The 23,123-nt window shown below is 36.5% G+C and overlaps 1 protein-coding gene across 1 annotated transcript in view; it reads right to left on the reverse strand.

Moving 5' to 3' along the window:
- Positions 1–15,246: 15,246 nt before the first annotated feature.
- Positions 15,247–23,123, reverse strand: part of SAMTOR (S-adenosylmethionine sensor upstream of mTORC1) — a gene marked incomplete at its 3' end in the record, with an annotated part of 35,150 nt that continues 27,273 nt past the window's right edge. Inside the window, exons 4-5 of the mRNA XM_084230944.1 lie at positions 18,808–18,922; positions 15,247–15,876 (exon numbers count right to left, since the gene is read on the reverse strand). Coding sequence (XP_084087070.1) covers positions 15,247–15,876; positions 18,808–18,922 — 745 coding nt within the window. The remainder of the gene's footprint in view (positions 15,877–18,807; positions 18,923–23,123) is intronic.

Genomic DNA, 23,123 nt, shown 5'->3' on the forward strand with positions numbered 1-23,123 from the left:
TTGGGCTTTCGCTCCACGTTACAAAAACTAATTGTATTTCATCCAGCAAATCCAATGTATCTCGCAACTCCTATTTCAACATTTTCTCAGGTGGAATTTTGGTTTACAGTTATCTAAAAGAGAAGAAAAAAATATTTTATGGTTAATTTTATATGATTTACCTTTCACATGTAGCTTCTTTTTACAAAACAATGAATAAGAGAATTTCGTCTGCAGCCCGGTTTAAAAATTGATTAAAGGGAATAGTTTTTTGCTTAAAAGCTCAGCAGTTAATCCAAACAAAAATGTCAGTGCTTTTTATTCATTATGTACTAAGATCACATGACTAAATCATCATCAATGAAACTTTTTCCAGGGATGGTGAGGAATTCACATAAACCTATTCTTATTCCAATATCTGGTTTATCAATAACATGCAAATATGAGATATACATTTAGCTTAGATGTAGCAGATGGGTTTAACACAATGGAAAACTACTCATTACTTAAAAATGAGAAACTTCATCATCTATTTTGAAAATCACCATCATATAATAGTGACCGCTACTATCTACCTAACATCCTCTGTATCTTTCAACAAGGTGGCTTTTAAAGTGCTCTGAAATCTTAGCGTGTACATTGTTTAACTAATAAGTTACTGTAAGTAAAATTTAACTGTAGTAAAGTTACATAAGCCATAAAACTGTTCCTTAAGTCTCCCTGTACTTTTACCTCTATAAAATTTCTTTGATTACCAAAATGACTTTCCAAATCTTACTCTCTGCAGCAAACCAATTCCTGAACATTCTAGTCAAAACTGAAAAGTCAGAACAGTAACCAACTGTAATTGTAAATTAAAAATCTTACATTTCTACTTTTAAAGTTACCCTAACAAATATTAGAGAACACAGATAGTTTTTTCAACCTTAAGTGACTCGACAAGTTACAATTAAAATATGACAATGTTCAAAAAATGACTTAATTATCTATTAGATTAATTCTTTAAAATTTTCTAGTGTACTGTTTCAGTATTCTTGGAGAACACAACCAGATAAAAATTCAAGAAGTAACTACTTGTGATGAGCTTATTTATATTTCAGTAGTAGGACACTAAAATAAAGACAACAAAAAAACAAGATAACCTAAAATTAACCCTTAATTACCCATTTGGCTGGAGAAGAATGTCAGTCGATTTAAGGTCTCTGGGAAGTTCCTAGCATTATTACTAATTCTACTTCTGTATATTCAACAATATGTTTTCTACAGCTAAATCTATATAACTGAGTGACTATCTTCAAATTACTTTTCAATCTTCACATTTTCAATTATTCTTAAGATACTACTATTAAAGAAAACATCTTCCTTTTGTACATTTTTAAGACTTATTATTTTATTTAAGAATGAAAAACTTCTGGGCCTCCCCTGGTTGAGCGCCAGGCTGCAAATCTGCCCGCAGCCTTTGCAGTGCCAGTTGGATCCCTGGCCACTGGCAAGGGTCCCACATGGCGCGCAGACCTCTCCTGCCGCCCGCTGCTCCCCTCAGCAGTGTACTTCGGTCCTTCTGCCTGCTCTGCTCCCCGCTCTGGCTCTGGTGAATTCTCTTACCCTTCCGTGCTTCTGACTGAACCCAGTGCTTGTATAAATAAATAAATAAATCTTTAAAAAAAAAAAAAGAATGAAAAACTTTTTACTGAAGAATGAAAATCTAGAGTGCATTGGTTTTTAAAAAATATCATTCCTGTGTGTTACACAATCATTAAAAAAATATGTTGGGGGCCTCCCTGGTGGCTTAAGGGGTTAAGAAGCAACCTATGAAGCTATTAGCAGCCACTGCAGCATGAGTTCAATCCCCAGCCAGGGAGCTACCCATAGGGCACAGCAGACCTCTCCTGACTTGCCCGCTGCTCCCCTCAGCAGTGTATTTCAGTCATTCCTCCTGTCTGTTCCCCACTCTGTCTCTGGTGAATCCTCTCACCCCCCTCCCACCTCTGGCCTGTACCCCAGTTCTTGTATACATAAATAAATAAATCTTTAAAAAAATATGTTGGACTATAAATCCTCGAAGGAATGATGGTACTAAACACAAAAAAAAAACAAAAAAAAAAACACACACACACCAGGCTAAAATGTTGCCACTTCAAATTCATGAGTCTTCTATTTCCTGATCAATTCTCTCTCATTCTCTTTGACTACCCAAATCTTTCTTCCCCATCTTCCAATCTCTGACAGCCACCGAATTCTTAACAGATGACTTTGCATCCAGCAGAACTTGAGATTCCAATACCACCAACCCATTTCCATGTCTCCTGACACAGGACAGACGGATGCCACTTTGCTAGCTTAGGCTCAATTTTCAGTCAAACTCTCTCTCTTCTCTGTATCTTCTCAAACTTCATTCTCTTCTCTTCAAACCTTCACTCTTCCCTTATCCATTAGCACTTAAACATCTGTAAATATCTTTTTTACATAATACAAAAAACCCAGAAATAGGAGCAACAAACAAAAACAATTCTTAGTCATTTTCATATTAAAATTCCATTAGCTTACCTAATATTTGCTTACTCCACTACATGGTTTGCACCACACAACAACAAAATATTCTTCCAAGTTCTGAAGTGATCTCTAAATTCCTAATCCTTTGGGCAGTTTTCATTCATTATCCAGCATATTTTTCAAACACCCTTTAACACTGTTAACACTGTTCCAAAGACCAGTCTCTAGATTCTCTTCCTAAAACACAGGTTTCGTTTTCTCAAGGCTCCTTGCATGCCCTTCATTTTTCAAATCATCCCCTGGATGTTCAATCCCAAACTTAGGCTTTTCTATCACTATACACTTTCTAAGATTAACTTTAACCATTTCCATATTTCTAATTATTATCTCTCTCCCCAATTACACACGTATATTAATCTACCTTATAGAAAAATTTGAAATTAGCTCCTTTCTGCACTGTTAATCGAGAAAATGATCTGGAGACAAAGTAAATGTGTACATGTAAATAAAAAAGTAGTACAGCATATCCATATAATGGAATAAATGTAGCCACTGTCTTATGGGCCAAAACCAACATGGAAGATAATTATTTTTAAGCGACTAATACACAAAAGTCTTTCCCCATTGTGACCTTCTTCATAAAACATCATCTTTTTCAATTGATCTGCCATCACTAACAATTCAATGGGCAATTGAGAGGCAGATAAAAATGGAGAAGAGTCCATATGTATACAGGGAAAGTTAAATTGCAACTGCTAGAGTCTACTTTATAAAACCCTATATACAACTTTAACCTTCACCACCTATATTTAATCCTCATCAAGTCCTGTTCACTGTTCTTTCTAAATATCTCTTAAATGTTTCTACTTCCTTCCATTCCCACGGTCACCATACTGATTTTTGGCTACCATCTCTGCTTGAATATCTCCCTGTATCCATCCACTCTTGCCCTTCTCCAAGAAGATCCTTTTTTAAAACCAAAATTTGTCATGTTGCTCTGCTATGTAAAACCTTCCAATGGTTTGCCATCACCCTCAGTAATTATGTCCAAATTCCTTAAAATGCCTTGTAAGGTATTGCACATTGACATGACTAACTCACCTCATCTCTTACCATACTACCTTTTCAACTTTGTATTCCAGTCATACGGCCTTTTCAGTTCTGATCTGCATGCCTTTTCGCCACCTGTTTCGACCTAGTACCCACACCTGGCTTACTCCTTGTTCCTTAGTCTTCAGGTTCCAGGTGAAATCATTTCCAGGTGAAATCACTGACTAGCTGATCCCCATATTTCCCCTTAACAGCAAAATCATGGTCATTGACTAATATCTATCTGCCTTCCCCCCACTAGACTGCAAAGTCGCTGAAAATTTGTCTTCCATACTGCATGTCCAATGTCTAGCAGAAAGTCTGGTACCAAGCAGATAAGCAACAAACACATGTTGAAAAAAATGAAGACTAATGACAGTAGTAACTACATTTAATAACAATGTCAGTTGGACACTCACACACAAAGAGAATACACAACTTTTCTAATAGTCCACAACTAAACAAGTAGAGCGAAAGGGGTAGAGCCCATGAATATTTGGTTTGTTTCTCTTTTGGACTCCCTCCAGCCTTCACTTAATTCATCCAAACTCTAAACCTGTTAGTTCTTTTCCATGCCCTTCCTCCAGGGAACAGCTCGCTAAGGAGTCCAAGACACTCTGTATCACTTGCATCAGCTTTCGACTAAGAAACTATTTCTGTCCCATCTAGGGGAAAGTGTCAAAAGCTGAAGAAACCATAAGGGCAGCCTGGGTCGGGAAACTCCAGTGATTCAATTCTAAGAATTCCTGGCTATTCCTTGCCAATGTCACACGAGAACTGCAGCTCGAACATTAAATTCCTCAGCAACAGGGCAGCAGACTGGCATTTTTTTTCTTCCATTCGGCTTCCTCTTACCAAGGGACGCGAGGCCTGGCTATTCTCAAGTACCCTTCAACTAGGGGGAAGGCGACCACAAACCCACGCCCAAGGAGATCCGAGCCGCAGCGATACCCGGAGGCGTCCGCCCCCTTCCATCTTTCACCCCCTGCCCTCCACCCTCTACCCTGTGCCCTCCACCCTCCACTTCTCCCGGGGCCAGTAACCCTACTCCCGCCCCGGGAGACCAGCTGGGCGGAGCTCGCGGCCCAAACCAAGCGGCGTCCCGGGCGGTGTTCGTGCCCAGGTCTCGCCGCCCCGCCGCTCACCCCGTGTAGCCCCCTTACCGCACTCGGCCGCCGCCAGCAACGCCCTCAACCCTTGGAAACGGCTCTGGAACCAACGCTAGTAAAGGGAGGGCCTTTGGGCATGAGCTTTCCACTCGGAAGCGGGAGTTGGCACGCCGTGGGAGGTCGCGGGCCCGAGCCGCACGCACTCACTACAGGCCAGTCTCGTTGGAAACTTTCTCCGTTACCGCCTCGACCGCGGCCGCCATGTTCCCGCGCCGAGGCCGCGAGTACGGAGCGCCGCTGGGGTCAAAGCGCCCGCGCGCTTCCTCTCGGAGGCCCGGCCCCCTCGGCCTAAACCCGCCGAGCCGCCGGCGCTCAGGTGCGCCCGGCCCTGAATCAGAGCCGACAGCCCCACCTGCGGGGCGGGCTGCCCCGACCTGGGACGCCGGCCGGGACCCGGGGTCAGGCGAGGAACGGGGTGCGGGGAGGCCGCCACGGAGCAGGCTCGCTGTGGCCGTCGAGCCGTCTAGGCCGCCGCCTCCGCGTGGACCGAAACTGGGGCAGTTCGGACGGGTCGGGCACCTGGAAGCCGCAGGTACTGCGGGAGGCGTCGCAGCGCGCTAATTTAAGGGCCTAGTACGTGGCTGTGTGCCCGCCGGGCAGCCGAAGCCCAAGCTCCAGGCTCGCCTTCAAAGCTCTGTCGCCTGCTTCAAAAGTATGAATACCCCTTCCCTTTCCACGAAGCCGTACTCCCTGCCCGCCTTCTCTACACGCACCATCAGTTTCTACTGCTTGTGCTCGGGGGAAGTTGACTAATCTCCGAAGCCCCAATTTCCTCAGATGTAAATGATGCTAATAGTATCTACTTGACAGGCTTTTTGTAGGGATTAAATGAGATGATATATGTGGAAAATACCTTGAAATCTTCAGATGATGTACACCCTTTGGGATAAAGCACAAAATCCTGAAAACAGCCACAAATGGTTGTGAAGTTTGGGTCCTTATGACCTCCTGCTTGATCTCGCACTCCCGCCCTCCCCCCTCTCGCACTTCTGCACCCAGCCTGCTTTCATTTCCTCCAATCCAGGGACATACTCATTTTTCATCACCATTAAATCATCCTAGCATGTGCCTGATACACAATTGGCACTTAAATATTTGTTAAATAAAATACCAGTACATAATATAGACCCTCAGCAATCCAGTAGTCTCCTCCTGTTTCTATTAGTGTTATCTATATATTTTTTAGTGTTATCTACATATTTGTTCTATCTCCCCGATAGTGTGAATTTATTCATTTTCATTTAATAAATTGTGGGTGGGGGGTTTTCAGCACATTGTATATTGACAGTCCTCAGTATAGATGATGAGAGATCTTAGTGCTAAGGAACAAAACAGCTGTGGCTGATTTAAGCAGAGCAGAAATTTAATAGAGGGTATTGGGTAATTTAGAGAATTGCTGGAAATGGAGGATTGAATCTACACAGCAAGGGACTCCAACCAATAATAACAGGGTACAGACCTAGTGGGAGAGATCCCTTATTTAAGCAGTGCTTTTTTTTTTTTTTTTTGGAATAAAGATCCTTTATTTGCTCAGGTACAACCAGTGTTACAGGACTTAGAGATGAAAAATATACAAGACATTCTTGCTCAAAATTTAAGCGGAGGCCAAAAGAGGAAACTCACTTTTGGGATTGCCATTTTAGGAGATCCGCAGGTAAGTCAAACCAGAATTACTGGTAAAATTAACATCAGGACTATAAAGCTACTTTTCTTTTTTTTTTTTTCACTTTAACATTTTATTTTATTTATTTTTTTAAATAAATTTTATTTTTATGTTCCCCATACAATTGCAATCCCCTTATTTTGACCCCAATCCCTAAGCAGTGCTTTTTTATCTTCCTCAAATGTGATCCTCTGCATAGTGTCCTCGACTCCATTTTTGACACAGGTTATCTTGTTTCTATACTTTAGAGTACTTCAGTGAAACCATATGTGCGAGAATTACTCTAATCTGCATACTCCAGGGTGGGTAATAATTAGCATTTGAAAGACTAATCAGAAATTTTCACTACAATATGGGTTGCACAAGTAGTTCCAATATCACTATGTAAATCTGCACTAGAGATATGTTATTAACATAAAGCATTACAAATAGTTTTTCATCGTGGAAAAAACAGGTGTTCAAGGTTTGTTGCTGATAGAATATTGTACAGGCACTTCTTGCATAAATGTGGTTTTAAAATCTGCTGAATCTAGCAAATTGACACCTTTCATAATGACTTCCTGAGTCTATATTGCTGTTTAGTACCTTACCACGAAATGTTGTTTGTGTACTGTTTTGTGTTCCTGCTTGTTGATAAACATGTAATTCTGAGACTTGCTTTTACTGTAAGAACAGAGTGTAATAGAAGGGAGACCACAAGTACCTCTGAGTCTTTAGTTGTTGAAAGCTACTAGTATTTAGTAAAAGAACCGAAGAACTGTGAACACCAAGTGCTGTTTATTTTCATCTGCTGTATTTGTTGCATTTATCATTTCCTTTCACCTTCCATTGTTACCACCCTATTTGAGGTCCTAACCCCTGATTACTTCAGTAACCCCTGTACTTTTGTTGCTGTAGATGTCTTCCTTATCCCAGGCTAATCCATCACACTGGACTCCTGATGGATATTCTTAGAGCACCATTCTGTGTCACTTCTTGTATGAAAACCAGTGACTTCTATGAGCTATAGAAAAAAGTCCAAACTCTTTAATCTGGTACCTGAGGTTTTCCAGGAATATGATCAAAACCCCTATATGACCGGTTGTCTTTATCCTGAAATCAGAGGTTTCAGGGTCAGTTCCTGACATCTGTATATCCACGGTTAAATGCCTGGATATAAAACAGTCACTTGGTAACCACTCCAGGGACAGGAGATTCCAAGCTGAAGTTATTAATGGCAATACAATGATCCTTATAGCTAGAACATCTATTCTTTAACACCTGCTTCTAAGCATACAAATTCTGTGTGCTTCAGGCCAGCAGTTATACCCAGTGGAGTTATTTCAAACTAGGAACACCTGTTGAGAATATCATGCATTTTTAAAAATCAAGAAAAGGGGGAGGGGACAGAACCTGCAATATTAGAAATGGATGAGAAATAGTACTGTGTATTCTAGTCCTCTATGGCAGAGAGTCACAGATGAGTCCTACATTATTTCTTCCTTTGTTCCCTCTTATTTTTCTCCTACTTCTTTCTTCACTCCAGTTCTAAAGTTAAACCAAATCAGGTTATTTATAGATGATGTGCTAGGCCAACTCTTGTGTTCTTTCTATATTATGAGATCACAAGGATTTTAAATTAGTGCAATCTTAAAAAAAAACTGATGATGTAAATATTTCCATCACTATTTTATTAATAAAATACCAAGTTCTAGGGCCTCCCTGGTGGCACAGCGGCTGAACACTGGGTTGCGAAGCTGCCCACAGCCTCTGCAGCGCCGGTTCGATCCCAGGCTGCTCCCCGGCCATTAGAGGAGGGTCCCAAATGGTGCGCAGACCTCTCCTGCCGCCCGCTGCTCCCCTCAGCAGTGTGCTTCCGTCTTTCTGCCTGCTCTGCTCCCCGCTCTGACTCTGGTGAATTCTCTCACCCTCCCGTGCTTTTGACTGTACCCAGTGCTTGTATAAATAAATAGATAAATAAATAGATAAATAAATAAATAAATCTTCAAAAAAAAAAAAATACCAAGGTCTAGAGAAACTACTTGGTCCCAGGGCAGGGGCTTAAACCTCAGTTTTCTGCCTTCAAGACCTAGGCCATCAGATAAATAATGCTGCTTTCTAAATATCACTTCCCTCTGGGGGGAACACACATATTTCCGTCTCATTACCATTATTCACAGTTAGAATCAACTGAAAGATTTTTTTTTTTTAATTAATGAAGTACCATTGTTTTACATCCATTTTTAACCTACACCGATCCCAGACCCATCCCAGATCAATTCGTTTCCTCTGAAGAGTCCTAGATGGATTGTGTGTGTGTGTGTGTGTGTGTGTGTGTGTGTTTAAAGTTCCTCTTCATTGCTTTCCCCAATGAGTCCAATGTAAAGCAAGTATTAAGAACAACCCAGTTATCACCTCCATTATTGAGCATTCTCCAAACCAGTTGCATGCTAGAAACAGTTAGAAATTATTAGATCCTGCTTTAAGATATACCTAATCAGATGCTCTTAAGATTAGGACCCAGTTTTGAGAAAGGAGTAGGTTCAGATACATGTGTCAGAAAATTTACTAAGTGTTTTAGTAGCAGTTTCTCTCTCACAAAAAGTCTAGAAATAGGTGTTCCAGAGCAGAACAGGTTCTCCTTGGTATTTAAGATCCTGATTTTCTCTTGTTGCCCTTCTATTCTCAGGACTTCCTCCTCCTGTTTTAGGATGGCTGCGTAATTTCAGGCTATCGTTTCTGAATTCCCATCAAGAGAAAGGCGGAAGTACAGGAGATGAATGTATTCCTCACCTCCACTTTTATAACACTTCTTGGTAATTTTGGGGATGCCCATATGCCCATTAGAAAATTAGAGTTCTCTTCCAGAGAAAAAAAGGGAGAATATGGAATAACAAGAAGTCTTTGCCAGAGGTTACTGACTTCCCACTAACTCTCAAATATTAGAGAGAGAGAGAGAGAGAGAGAGAGAGAGATGATTTTGGAATTCCAAATTGCAAAATCATCCAACCCCTCCTAGGCAAAAGCCCATTGGGTTGGCAAGGCCCAGAGCTGAGCTACCAGTAGAATGAGTTCAAAACAACTCCAAGGGTATTTCTAAGTAATGACTAAATGACCTGTCACAATATCTGCTTGCATTCTTATGAATTTCACCCTTCATATTCATAGGGAAGTGAACTTAATCTACAGAAGTATCACTATACACTTATGTTTGTGTGTAATACTGTCTCTGCTAATTATGTTAAAATGATTCTGCTTCTTTATACATAAGAAATTTTAGAGGAAAATGTTTTTATTTTAATGGACTTGTTTCAAATTTTGTAACACTGGTATTAACAGTTTTAGCATGTGTCCAGCTACAAGCAAAACTGAAGAGATGGTTTTATAACATCCTCTTATTCTGTAGTTCCTCACTCCAACGGGCTGGTTACACAAGCTCCAGACCATCACCTTTCCTCTCTATTGTTACCTTTTTTTCAAATTCCCAGGTCCTTACTGTTTTCACAATAACCTACACTTTGGTACTTAAATCTGTGCAAATGCTTCAATGGGATTGGAAAACATAAAGCTCCTTCTAGTCATGACGTTGGTCCTTCTGTTTCAGATTCTGTTTCTTAAGCATCTTTCCAGTTGCAGACAGGATCCAAAAATTTGGCCCACCTACCTCTTTTTTCCAGCAATCACACATCTTCTGTATTTAAAACCTGAATTTGGAAAATATTCTCTCTTGGATTCCTAGTAAAATGGCCTGTGGTAATTTGGTATTTATAAAATGATCATTATTGACTTTCATCTTTTCTACGTTATTTTAGCTTGTCTCTGCAAGCTCATCCAAGCAGAGGTGTGATAGGCCAGGCATTTGAAAAGAGAAATACTGGCCATGGCCATGTAATTTGAAGGAAATAGGCATAAAGCTAACTGTGAGAGATTTGTAGGACTACGGAGGATGAAAATGTAAATAACCTAATGTGGATTCTGTAATAACCATATACAGAATGTCTGTGACTACAAATCATATTCTTCTAGATATGAGTCCTCACACCAGCTCAAAGGAATATAGAAAGAATTCTACCATTAGGACAATACTGATTAGCTTGGATGCAACTGCCTTCAGTAGATATGACACATACGCAACACATGAATCCAAGTCTATTTTCCTAGCATTTCTCTGTAAAAAAAACTGCAGTAGGCACGGTCCATAAAATACTATCAGGCATGGTTGTCCTTTGAGCAATGCTCTCTATTTTTAGGATTTGTATGAGCATTCCTTACACAATATTAACAATTTTATGTTTTACATAAACATAAATGCTTCAATGTGCAAATGCTTCACATTTTTTACAGCCTTCAATGTTTTACAGCCTCCTTTAAAATAAAGATTTATTTTTGTGTAGAAGAACTGGGGTGTAGGCCAGAGGTGCATGGGGTGAGAGACTTCATCAGAGACAGAATGGGGAGGAGAACAGGATGATTTACTGAAATACATTGCTGAAGGGAACAGCTGGTGAGAAAGATCTCCTGCGCCATGTGGGTTAGCTCACTGGCCCAGTATCTCACTCAGGCCGCAGTGGTGATATTGCTGAGACTTAACAAAAAATCAAGAGGGCCTCCCTGGTGGCGCAGCAGGTTGAACACAGCGCTGTGAAGCTGTCTGCAGCCTCTGCAGTGCAGGTTCGATTCCCGGCCGGCCGCTCTCCTGTCGCTGCTGCTCCCCTCAGCAGTGCTTTGGGTCTGTCTGCCTGTTCTGCTCCCCACTCTGTCTCTGGTGAATCTTCTCACCCTCCCGCGCCTCTGGCCTGTATCCCAGCTATTGTATAAATAAAAAATAAGTCTTTTAAAAAAATTAAACAATTCTACAGTCAATGTCTTTGAGATATATAATTCCATGTATTTTCCTTTAACTTAAACACAGAAGTAGGTACCTTTATGGCATACTTAATTTTATAGTGCAGACGGACTTAATCTTAGAAATTGTTAAAATCTATGCTGCAAAAACAGTTACCAATGTTTTTGATAACTGAAAACAGTGACATTAACAAGTGCTTTATATTAATACAAAAAGTAGAATGCTTTCTAAGGAGCCAAGGTGTTAGATTAAAAATAAAATTCAAAACAATATGAACAATACTTAGGCTAACATCTATGCTAAAACTTATGCTAAGTTACTATTACATATTGCCACATAAGATTTTTTACTTGAAAAATGCACATTAAACTACTTTCTAATTGAGGTTTGAATTTTTTTATTAAGACAAAATAGGGTTTAGAAAACCCAACACTTTTTTTCACCTTTTCTAACACGATAGGTACTTAAATTATTAACTATTGTAGCCTGCGTATTTATTACATATTGTGTAAGAACATATTCACGTTCTTGGGGAGCTGGGGCATCATGGAAATATTTTTTTTTATTGCAAACTATCACGGAATTCAGGTTTTTTAAAAGAATAAAATTACAAACATTCCTTGTAATAAGCATTTATATTATACTTTTTGGATTATTAGAATTTATTTTCCACCTTTGCTATCATCTCACTATTTATAACACCAAGAAGAAACCACAATTTAAATCTATGTTCTGCTTAGCATGTAGACTCTTTAAAGAGGAATACCATTGCATCACAGTGCTCAGAGAATTCTTCCCATCTTACAATCAGGTAATTTGTTTTTAGCATGCACTTTTCTAGAGGGATGAACAATACATCACTTTATCTACAATATGTTTCTAATATTCTAGACAATTTTATGTGTTTACAACATTTTTGCCTCCTGTTTCATTTTGGGGGAACAAATCAAGGTACTTAAAAGCTAAGAGCAAAGGTATAGGAAAAGCGGGCAGTCGGCCCTAGATACAAATATTAACTCCATGGAAAATTATAAGCTCCAGGAAAGCTGAGACCACCCCAAACCCTGCTGTTTCCCAGCATACTGCACATGGTAGGATCCAAATATTTGTTTGATGAATAAAGAACTCTTCCCAACATGAGAAGTCATCTGCTACCCTACGCAAATGATATACTTACCTAAAATTATCATCTCTGATGTAAACAACTTTCAAGAAAAGTAGATTATGAAATGTTTGACATACAATGAACTAGAATTTGTATTGGTTGTTGTCCTGGTGCTTCAATAAAAGGCATGATAATGGAGAAGTCACTTGAACATCTCTGGATCTCAGTGAATGAATTTATAATTAAAAAATTTGGCTAGCTGGGAAATTCTAAAAGTCAAGTACTAACTTGCTTCTCAATTCTGAAATCACTTAGTGAGATATGAGACTACAAAACTTTCAGTTTATAATAGACAATGAGTATTAGAAAATTTAAAATTTTTAATAAATGTGCTTTGTTCACAAAATGTGAAAAAATACAACAAACACAAACATACATTTTCAGGTATGCCGCCTCCCATCACTTAGCAACTATGATATAAACCACCTGATCCAGTCATGATCCTAAAGAATCCAACCAGATGATCATTTGCTTTTGAAACATAAAATTATCTTGGAGGATCCTGTTGTGAATGTAGCAGGAGGCCTCTTAACTTCTTCATATTCAAATAAAATCATTCTCAAGAGTACCCATACAGTATTAGAAGACTCTATTAACTTCTATTGTCATAACATATATAACCTGGCATCAAGCCATATGACTGCTTATATTTTAACACTTATACATTGAATTGGCTTTGGTGGAATATGTATTAGTTTAAATCCTGTGCCAACCTAATTTGAATAAGCTGAATTTACAGTAACAAATGGTACTTATAAATTGAAACAAATTTATACTAAGTGGGTATAGGTTTTATAAAGAGATTTTTCTTTAAAGTACTACTTAAAATACATCATGCACACTTTGGAGCATATGCAGAATAGACATCTGTAAACAATCAGAAGAATTTATAGCACCAACATTTTAGCTGTAACACAAAGGCTGACTCCAAGGTCATTCTTCCACCAGCTTCTAAAAAGCACTGTTTTCATTTACTTTCAAAGCACTTTTGTTTGATGTACTGTTTTCTTTGCCCTTAAAATAGCATTTAATCAAATCAAATTTTTAAAAAAAAAAAACAAAACCAAAATGGTATGGTTACAGAGGTATTACCAAAACAAGTTTTGTATTACCTTCAACAGTGTGTTTTATTTTTTTTTTCTTTTGGGATAGTTATAAGACATGACCTGTAGTGCTTATTTGAAAAGAAAAGTCAATGGTAATTATTAAGGGATCTTATGCTATTGAAAGTAAATGAAAAGTTTCAAGTTACTTCTGGCATATTTATTGCAGTCAGTCAACTGACATTAATTACAATCTTGTTACTTCCATTAATTTAGAACATGAAATTTAATTTGAGATATTGGGTACACACAACAATTTATATCTCAATGGGTAAATTTTGCATTTCTAAATAAAGTTTGACAGTCAAAGTTAACTACAACAATTCACAATAAGCACAAAAACATCAGAATAAAGAAGTGCAGTTTATGAAATTCAGATCAACTATTGAAAATGCAAGTTTCTTTAAAAACACACATACACACGCACAAAACATTAACCATGAAATCTGAAATTGTGATATTTCAGTGCAAAAACCTCAGTATGAGGTAATTTTAATGTAATAACCACTTGAAAAAAAAAATCCACACAGTGGCACTCTTAAAAATGATAGTTTACATGACAATTGCTGGCTGACAAGACAATGAGGACTAAATGTTCTTAGCTATTTTAACTAATCTTGTCTTGTTTGGACAAATATTTCTCTTAATCATTTGCTTCTGATTCAGAAACACAGAAAGGCATTTATCAATGTGGAAAGGGAAAATTCCCACAGCCAACTAATGGTTTATATATTCAAAGAAAAAATTTTGCTAGGATTTAGGCAAAAATTAGAATACCGAACTTCAAAATCATTTTATGAGATTACCAGCAGGTTAATTTAATAATTTTTAATATAATTCCAGACTTGTAGTGCAGCACCTCCTTAAGAGAAAGGTGAGAACCCTATGCAAAATTGGTCTCTTACAAGTGCAAATCCCTTCACAAAGGTGTTTTAGGTCAGAATCGAATATTCCATAGTTCCTCAGTTAAATAGAAAATTTTGTAAATGAAACCTAAATTTAAAAAAAGTAAAAGTGAACCCTCACAGTTTAATATACTAAACACCATGGCCTAAATCAACAAGAAATACATGAAAATTCTATTTTGGCAATGGTGTTTACTGTACTGTGCTGATGAAATCAGAATATATACTTCTGGGGAAATCTCTGCCCCAATGTCTGAGGCTGCCAAATGAGCAAGGAAGAAGGAAAAAGAATTATCCATTCCAAAAAAGTTCAAGAAATACTGGATTCATCAGACAAACCTGAACAGAAAATAGCTTTCTGTAACAGATTAACAATTTAGTTAGAAAAAAAGAGTAAGTGCATCACAAAACAACTAAGCCAATCTATCTGTGTCACATTTAACTTGTGAGTCATCAAAGTGCAATCTACGGCTTTCTACATATCTTGAAGTTTCTCAATGCAATGGTTTAAACTCAACATTGAAAAGATCAAAAAAAAAAAAAAAGACATAGCAAATTATGCTTCATTTTTCACAATAGCACTAAAGAGAAAAAGGTACCTTTCTATGATATCTTAGTGCTAAATGCTACAGTAACAGTGGTTTCTGCTATGACAGGAGTCATTCTGCATGAAACTTTAAGCTTTCCATATAAGAATAAATTTTAAAATCCGGAAGTAGAAAAAAATAGCAAACTCTGTAAACCCTTGCATTTCTTCTATGCAAACCAGGTTAGGTACTGAGTTCATGTTAGTATTTTTGATTAGTGTAAGGAATTAGTTTGGGAGTCTGGACTGAAAGGACCTTTTGTTTTACATTAACTTAAAAGTAATATGGGATCTTCTAGCTCATAGAAAGGAATAGAGCTGGCTTGACTTTCTCCAGAATCTGAGTCATATGGAGCATCAGGGAGCTCTGTGAAACCGTATGCTAGTTGTTCATCTTCTATATCTGATCGAACATAGCAGGAAGGGTTAGAGTATTCCTCTTCTTCTATACTGTTGAAATCTTGAGGAATATATAACATCCCTGGGTAGTTCCTACTAACCAAGTCACTTGTGGTTTTTAGGGAGATTTTTCTAAATGCCATCAGATGCATATGCGAAAATTTTGAATACTTGAAACGTTTAAAGCCCAGGGATTCTATAGCAATCTTCCAGCTTTTCATCATCATAGCATGACGGTTTTGATGGGAGGAATCAGGTGTGATGATAAGCAATAACCCATTTAATACTAAAAGTTCATGAGCTTTCTTGCAGCAAATCCACCGCTGGTAAGGTGATGGAAAATAAGAAAGGAGAAGAGAGAAAACAACCACATGGAAAAGTTCTCCAGGAAGAGAATCAATGGGGTTTTTCAGTTGCTTCAAAAAGGCATCTATAGCATCCTGTGCAAGTTGGAGTGGTTGCTGAAGCTGTAAGTTCAGGAAGTCACATTTATAAACACTCTGCAGAATTGGAAAAACAAGTCATATTAAGAATTTCAAGATTATGTTCAAGATTACTTTCACCTTAGATGCTGGTATATGTGTAAAATAGTATGGTGTAAAATCTAACTCTTTCACAACTCCTCCATATAATTCAAGCTGTAATTATGCACCTTTCTATTCTAAATTTTTCTGCTTGCACAGACTTACTCAACCAAAACTTTTACTCACAAAATTTCAGTGTAAATAACTCCAGAGAACTTCTATTAATCATCTGAAAATCTCTATTTCTGCCTAACAATTTAGTTAGAAGTGTATATAAAACAGGGTTCATTTGAAATTTAATATGGGTATGAGTTTACAGGAATGATTTATTTCTAAACTTAGTCATATCTACATTCACTTCAAAATAGTTACCAAAATACAAGTTAATATAAAAACAACTTTAAACAAGAAATACAACGAAATAAAGATGAATCAAAGTAGTCCATAAATTTGTCCCTATCTGAGGACCTTCTATTATATTTCACTGATAACCTTGATACCAGTACGACACAGTCTCATTGAGTAGTGTAACTTTAAAATAAAATTTGAAATCAGACAGTGTTACTCTCCAACATTGTCTTTTTAAAAAATTGTTTCACTATTTTAGGTCCTTTGAATTTCCAAACAAATTTCAGAGTAATTGTTTAATTTTTACAAAAATGTCTGGAAGGATTTGATCAGGACTACACTGGATTACAGGTTAATTTGGGAACAGGTAAGTGGCAAGTTAATAATATTTAGTCTTTTACCAGTAACCACAATATATATCTTCACTTATTTAGGTTTTCTTCCATTTCTCTCAATAAACTGTAATTTTTAATGTACAGGTTTTTTATAACTTTTGTCAGATTTACATGAAATATATATTCAAAAGAATATATTCATATATTAAATATGACTTTTTTGATATAATTATAAATGGTACTTTTTATTTCTATATAAATTGATTTTTGTATTTTGAGCTTGTATCTTAGCAACCTTGCTAAACTCACTAATTCGTTCTGGGAGGTTCCCTATAGATAACCTAATAGATATTCTACATCATTTGCAATAAAGGCAGCTTTACTTTTCTTTCCTTCCAAGATGGATGCTTATTATAGCTTTTGACCCTTTATTGCACAGAGTAGAACCACTGGTGAATGCTGAATAGTCGTGCTAAGAGTAGATAAACTTATTTTGTTCTGCTAGTTTGTGGGAGTAACGTTTTTCTCCCATTATTAAGAGTGTTAACTATAGGTTTTTCAGGTAACATTTAAGAGGTTAAAGAAATTTCCTTCAGTTCTTTCTGAGAGTTTTTATCAGGAAAAAGATGTTTGGATTTTTGTTAAATGCTTTTTCTGTGCCTATCAATCTTTCTTTAGTGTGTTACTGTAAATAGATGTTCTTAGAAGATCAAACCAATCTTGCACACTTTAGAAAAAAATTTGGCCATAATTACATTATTCTTTTGAAAATACTAGTAGATTCAATAAGCTAAAATTTTGTATAAAACATTTGCACCTATATTCATTGAAGGGTACTGATTTAGCTTTTGCTTTTGTCAATTTCTCCCAAAATTTTCTATTTCATTGATTACCACTTTGATTTTTTTTTGTACTTTGGATATTTTTTTTCTGTTTGAAAATCTGATGTCACTGCTTTGAGACTTTTCCTATTTTGTAATAAAGAAGAAAATGTAATTTTTCCTCTATTATTTTGATGATATCCTATACATTTTGTTATCTCATGTTTTTATCTTCATTCCAAAATATGGTCTAATTTCCCTAGTGAGGTCTTATCTATAAATAAAGTTAAAACTTAAAAAGTATTTAAGCCTGAGGTTTAGATCAAATGATGATCATGTCCTTGAAGGATATCACGAAAGGGGAGATAATACATGCACAAAGAATTCTCTGTAGTTGATTAGATAAGTTATTTTACCATAAAGCAAATATTTGTCCATCTTTAGCAGTGGAGATAATAGTAGTAGTTTTAGCATTTTTCTCTTCCTCAATGCTTTGCATATAGATCAAATAGAGAGTCATGGTCATCAAAATGATACATAATATTCATATGAACATGGAATATTAATGCAGGAACTTTTCAGTAACAGCAGTAAACATTTTTTAAGGATTCATCATATAATTGGCACTATGCAAGGTGCTTTAAATAGTTTAAGTAAACAATATAATAATCCCATGAAATGACCCATCACTAACTCCATATAAAACCCTGTTGGTTGAACATAAAGTTCCATATTTTGGGGGATAAAAAGTACTTGATGTATATATCAGGCATTCTTCGAGGTGCTGTGAGGGGGGAAAAAAACCCCTAACCCAAAAAGTTTAGATTCTAACATATTGTACACATATGTGTGTGTTTGTATAAGCACGTGCTCCCCTAGAGTTATATCAAAAATAAAACAGCAAACATTATGTACTGGTCATTGAGAAAATAAATATAATTTTAAAATTAAATACTATGTAAAGTTAAATAGTTTCATCTACTAAGTACAAATAACTGGAATTTAATCAAGTTTTGGCAGACTCCAAAGTTGATCTTTTTTGCTATTCCATAATGACTCTACATCATAGTACTATCTTTAAAAAGAGATACATTAAAAAATAAGTCAAACATTATAGCTATCTTGAAATCTTTGCAAACTACTAACATGTTTTTATTACAATGACAGGTGATAAATGGAATAAAACAAATAAAGACAAATAAAGTACTGATCAATTAATAATGGACAACAAAATTCTTAAAAATTTTCATGAAATATAAATTTAGTTTTGAATAGAAACAATTTCTAATCAACTTGTACAAAAACATGTATTTGCTATTATAGGAATGTAAAGACAATGTTTTTACTTTGTAAATATGCATGTAAAATATGAAAGTCTCAAAACAAAACAGAACTATGCATACCTCAACAGCAGGTACAATGTCTATCCCAACAGTTAGAAATTCTTCAAACTTGAGAAATGGGTTAAAGCAGCTGCCAACATCAAGTAATCTGATCTTTCCTGAGGTTTGTAACAACCTAAAAACAGATTATTTTGTTTTATGAATGGCAAACTGAAAATAAAGTATAAGAAAAAATTAAAACATTTGAAGGGCCTCCCCTGATGGCATGGTGGTTGAGCGCTGGGTTGTGAGGCTGCCCGCAGCCTCTGCAGGCCAGTTCGATCCCCGGCCACAGGTGAGGGTCCCACAAAATAAATAAATAAATAAACAAGCAAACAAACAAACAAACAAATAAATAAATAAATTTAAACATTTGAGAACAAAAAACGTCACATAGATTATTGGTTCTCTAACTTTGCTCTCTAACCATTTGGTCTCACGATCCTTTTATGCATCTAAAAATTACTGAGGCCTCCCTTTAACTCCCAGGAGTTAAAGTCTCAAAGCTATCAAGCTTTCACCACCCATTGTTGCATGGGTTTGATCCCTGGCCTGGGAGCTAACCCACATATGGCACAGCAGACCTCTCCTGTCTCACCTGCTGCTCCCCTCAGCAATGTATTTCGGAGGCTACTGTTATGAAAAGTTCTGAAATCAGAGATATTAAGATCACAACTTGACTCTGTCTTTTTATGTGTAATATGGGGATCAGAATGGTAGTGTTGTTTCTAGGACTAAATGAAGATAATAGATTTATAATGCTTGGCCCAATACTAGATACATGATTAATTTAATAACGTCTCAATTCTTTTTTTAAAAAAATATTTATTTACTTATTTATTTGTTTGTTTGTTTGTTTGTTTATACAAGCACTGGGTACAGTCAGAAGCGCAGAAGGGTGAGAGAATTCACCAGAGCCTGAGGGGAGAGCGGAGCAGGCAGAAGGACCGAAGTACACTGCTGAGGGGAGCAGCAGGCGGCAGGAGAGGTCTGCACACCATGTGGGACCCTTGCAGGTGGTGGCTGGGGATTGAACCGGTGCTGCAGAGGCTGCGGGGCAGCTTCGCAGCCCAGCACTCAACCGCTGCGCCACCAGGGGAGGCCCACGTCTCAATTCTTAGTAATAACATACTTAAGCACATTTCAAATTCTTTGGTTCATCTCCTTACTGTTTTATTTTATCAAACATGTATTTATTACCAAGTGAACAGCCAAGTAATTACTGGCCAGATTAATAAAATATTGCCTGCACCTTGGAAGTACAATCCTCCCTGATGCGTCCCCCTAACACTCCTACCCCTTTCTGTAATAGTAGGCACTACCCTAATTTCATTAATAATCATTCCCTTGATTTCCTTCAACTGTCTAACTGCTATGTCTGAATGCCTAAATAATATAGTTTAGTTTTTATTTTTTACGTATTTTGTAGATTTATTTTTATTTATTTATGCACATAAGAACTAGGGTAATAGGCCAGAGGTACAGGGGCTAAGAGGATTCACCAGAGACAGAGTGGGGAGTAGAACAGGCAGATCTACTGAAATACACTGCTGAGGGGAGCAGCACTCGAAGACAGGAGAGGTCTACTGCACGTGGGTCAGATCCTGTTCACGCAGCAGTGGCTGGTGATAGCTCCATAGCGCTGAGACTTTAACCCCTGTGCCACAAGGCAGGCCATAGTTTAGTTTTTATACTACACATTTGTTTTTGTGACTGTTTTCTTTCATTTAATTTTAAGGTTTGTGAGTCAACTGTGTTTCTATAGTTAATTCATGTACATTTGCGATATAATAGTACCTTTATGTAATCTTTTACATATTTTTTTTTAGGTTTTACATATCTTTTTTTGGTATTTATATTTCTTGCGATAGTATTTTTGGGATGATATTATTTTCCCTTATGGAAAACCAACTATTTTTTAAAATTCAAATTTTGATTGTTGGTTATAGAAATGCAAATGATTTTTATACACTGATTTTGTATCTAGTCTCTTTACTAAATTTCTACTATCTCAATTGCTTATCAATGTATTATTTAGGTATTCTAGTGTAGGCACATAATTATATAACTTGCAGAAAATTACATATATATTTTTTCTCCTGTCTACCCACCCACCCACCCACCCATTTTTTTTTTTTTTTTTTTTTTTTGCCTCCTGGCTTTTGCCTGTGACTTCTAATAGAGTATTTAACATAAGTGGTATCAGCAGGTACCCATTTTGTTCCAAGCCACAGAGGGAATATTCCAATATTTCACCATTAAACACAATGACTGCTGCGGGTTTTGTATACTATCCTTTGAACAGCTGAAACAGCTTCTTTTACACTTTGCTAGTTAAATTTTTTTTTTAATACAAATCTACCCACTATCCTGATTTTAGTGATAACTCAAATTTTCAAATGCTTTCTATTCATCTATTGAGATCTGTGGCTTTTCTTTAATCTGTTTATGTGCTAAAGGAGACCCATTAAATTTTGTAGTGTTAAAACAACCTTGTATAATGGGGAAGGACCTATTCTGGTTCTAATATGATATATTCTTTACAATATAAAGAATTTATTATATGTGTATATAGTTGATTCTCACAGTTTATGGTCTCTAAGGTTTATAAAGTGACCACAAATACTGAAACACAGCTCTTAAGGGAAATACAGTATCAGGTCTTTGTTCCCAACATTTTCGTCAACAGCTTCACATGTAACTTAAAATTATGCATGCTGCCATTTAAAGATACCCGATTTTATATATATTGTAATTTACTAACATTGAATTCATGGCCAATAGCACTGTAACTCATGCTGGAAGAAGTTCATCTAATACATGTGTTCTCTCTATAAGACAAAATACCGCCTTCCAAATTTTCACCTTGCCAATCACCACAATCACTGGGTCAATTCTTAAAATCAATCTCAATCTCTCTCTCTCTCTTTTCTCACACACACACACACACACACCCCTCCAATGTCTAATGGTCAAGATTCCCATTGTTAAAATGTTCAAGACACAAAGAAATGATAGTAGCATTCATGTAAGTTACTACCTAGCAGCACAGCACAATATGAGTTTCCCTGGCCCAAGGTAAGTAAATAGACTGAATTACTTGTTTTAATTAAACTAAACCTTATGATAAGTATCTTATCAAGATTCCTGGTGGAGAAACTGAAGATTGAAGATAATCTTAAAATGCAAATCCAAGGTAATTACAAAAAAAAAAAAAAATTGACATTTCTATTTCTAGTAAAAAGTCTTATTAGGCTACAGTGAAGCAAAGAGTAAAAATTAAATCAGATGTGACAAGAAGTTCAAAATTATAAAGAAAATTAACTAAAATACAGATTTATATTCTCTCATGCATGACATTATCCTAAGTAATTAAGGTTTGAGATAACAGTTAACAATACAGGGAAACTTTCATAGTAAGATATTTTAAAATACTTTTTATTTTGATTATCTCATCTCTTATTATTTATGACAAACAATATGCTGACACTTCAGTACTTCTTAATACACAATTTTCTTGTAGGGTACGTTTCTTTAAGAGCAAGGATCTAGTGCTTGAGTGAGAATATATTTGACACGTAATAGCAATATTTTAAGAGTTAATACAAATGTATCTTTTTAAAATGACTCCATGAACACTTTTTTCTTGACAATTGACAACTGGTCATTAATAATTTTTATAAATATACAGGATCCTGCCCCTATAATAAATATTTTTATGTTTCTGGACTTATTACTTTCCTCTAGAACAGTCTTCCCTCATTGCCACATCTTGTTATGTACCTGATCCTTCTTCCATCTCATTACTTAAGGCTTCTAATCTGTTATGCTTTGAAAAATTTTCCCATTTTCCCTCTTCTTTTTTATATCTGAGGGCCATTTTTAGTGGCAGTTATCTGACCTAAGGTCATCTTTAATCAAGGTGGTTAAATATAAGTTGGCTGAAAACCGGATATACTGCCTTACATTAACTAGAATAAGAAGTCAAATAGTAGAGATACTAGGTTACCATGATTTTTCTGAAGAGATAAAGCCCACCTCTGTGTAAAAACCTTTTTGTAGTCTTCTCCTAACATTTTAATCCTTTGTTTTTCTCCCAAGGATCATCCATAATCTGTTGCATTTATACCATCATCGTACTCTAAATTCTTCATCCCAACACTACCTTATTCAATGGTACACAGAACTAAAGATATTCTAGGGATAAAAAGGAAACAATACTATTAATTTTCCCTGTTTCTAATCTCAAATCAAGTGATCTGTATGTTCTAATGTCAGAATTAAGTTATCATGAGATTGTCACAACTGGAGATTTTGTTTAAAATTAATGCTATAGT

This window comes from Talpa europaea (genome assembly GCF_964194135.1).
Source record: "Talpa europaea genome assembly, chromosome: 3".
Lineage (NCBI taxonomy): Eukaryota > Metazoa > Chordata > Mammalia > Eulipotyphla > Talpidae > Talpa > Talpa europaea.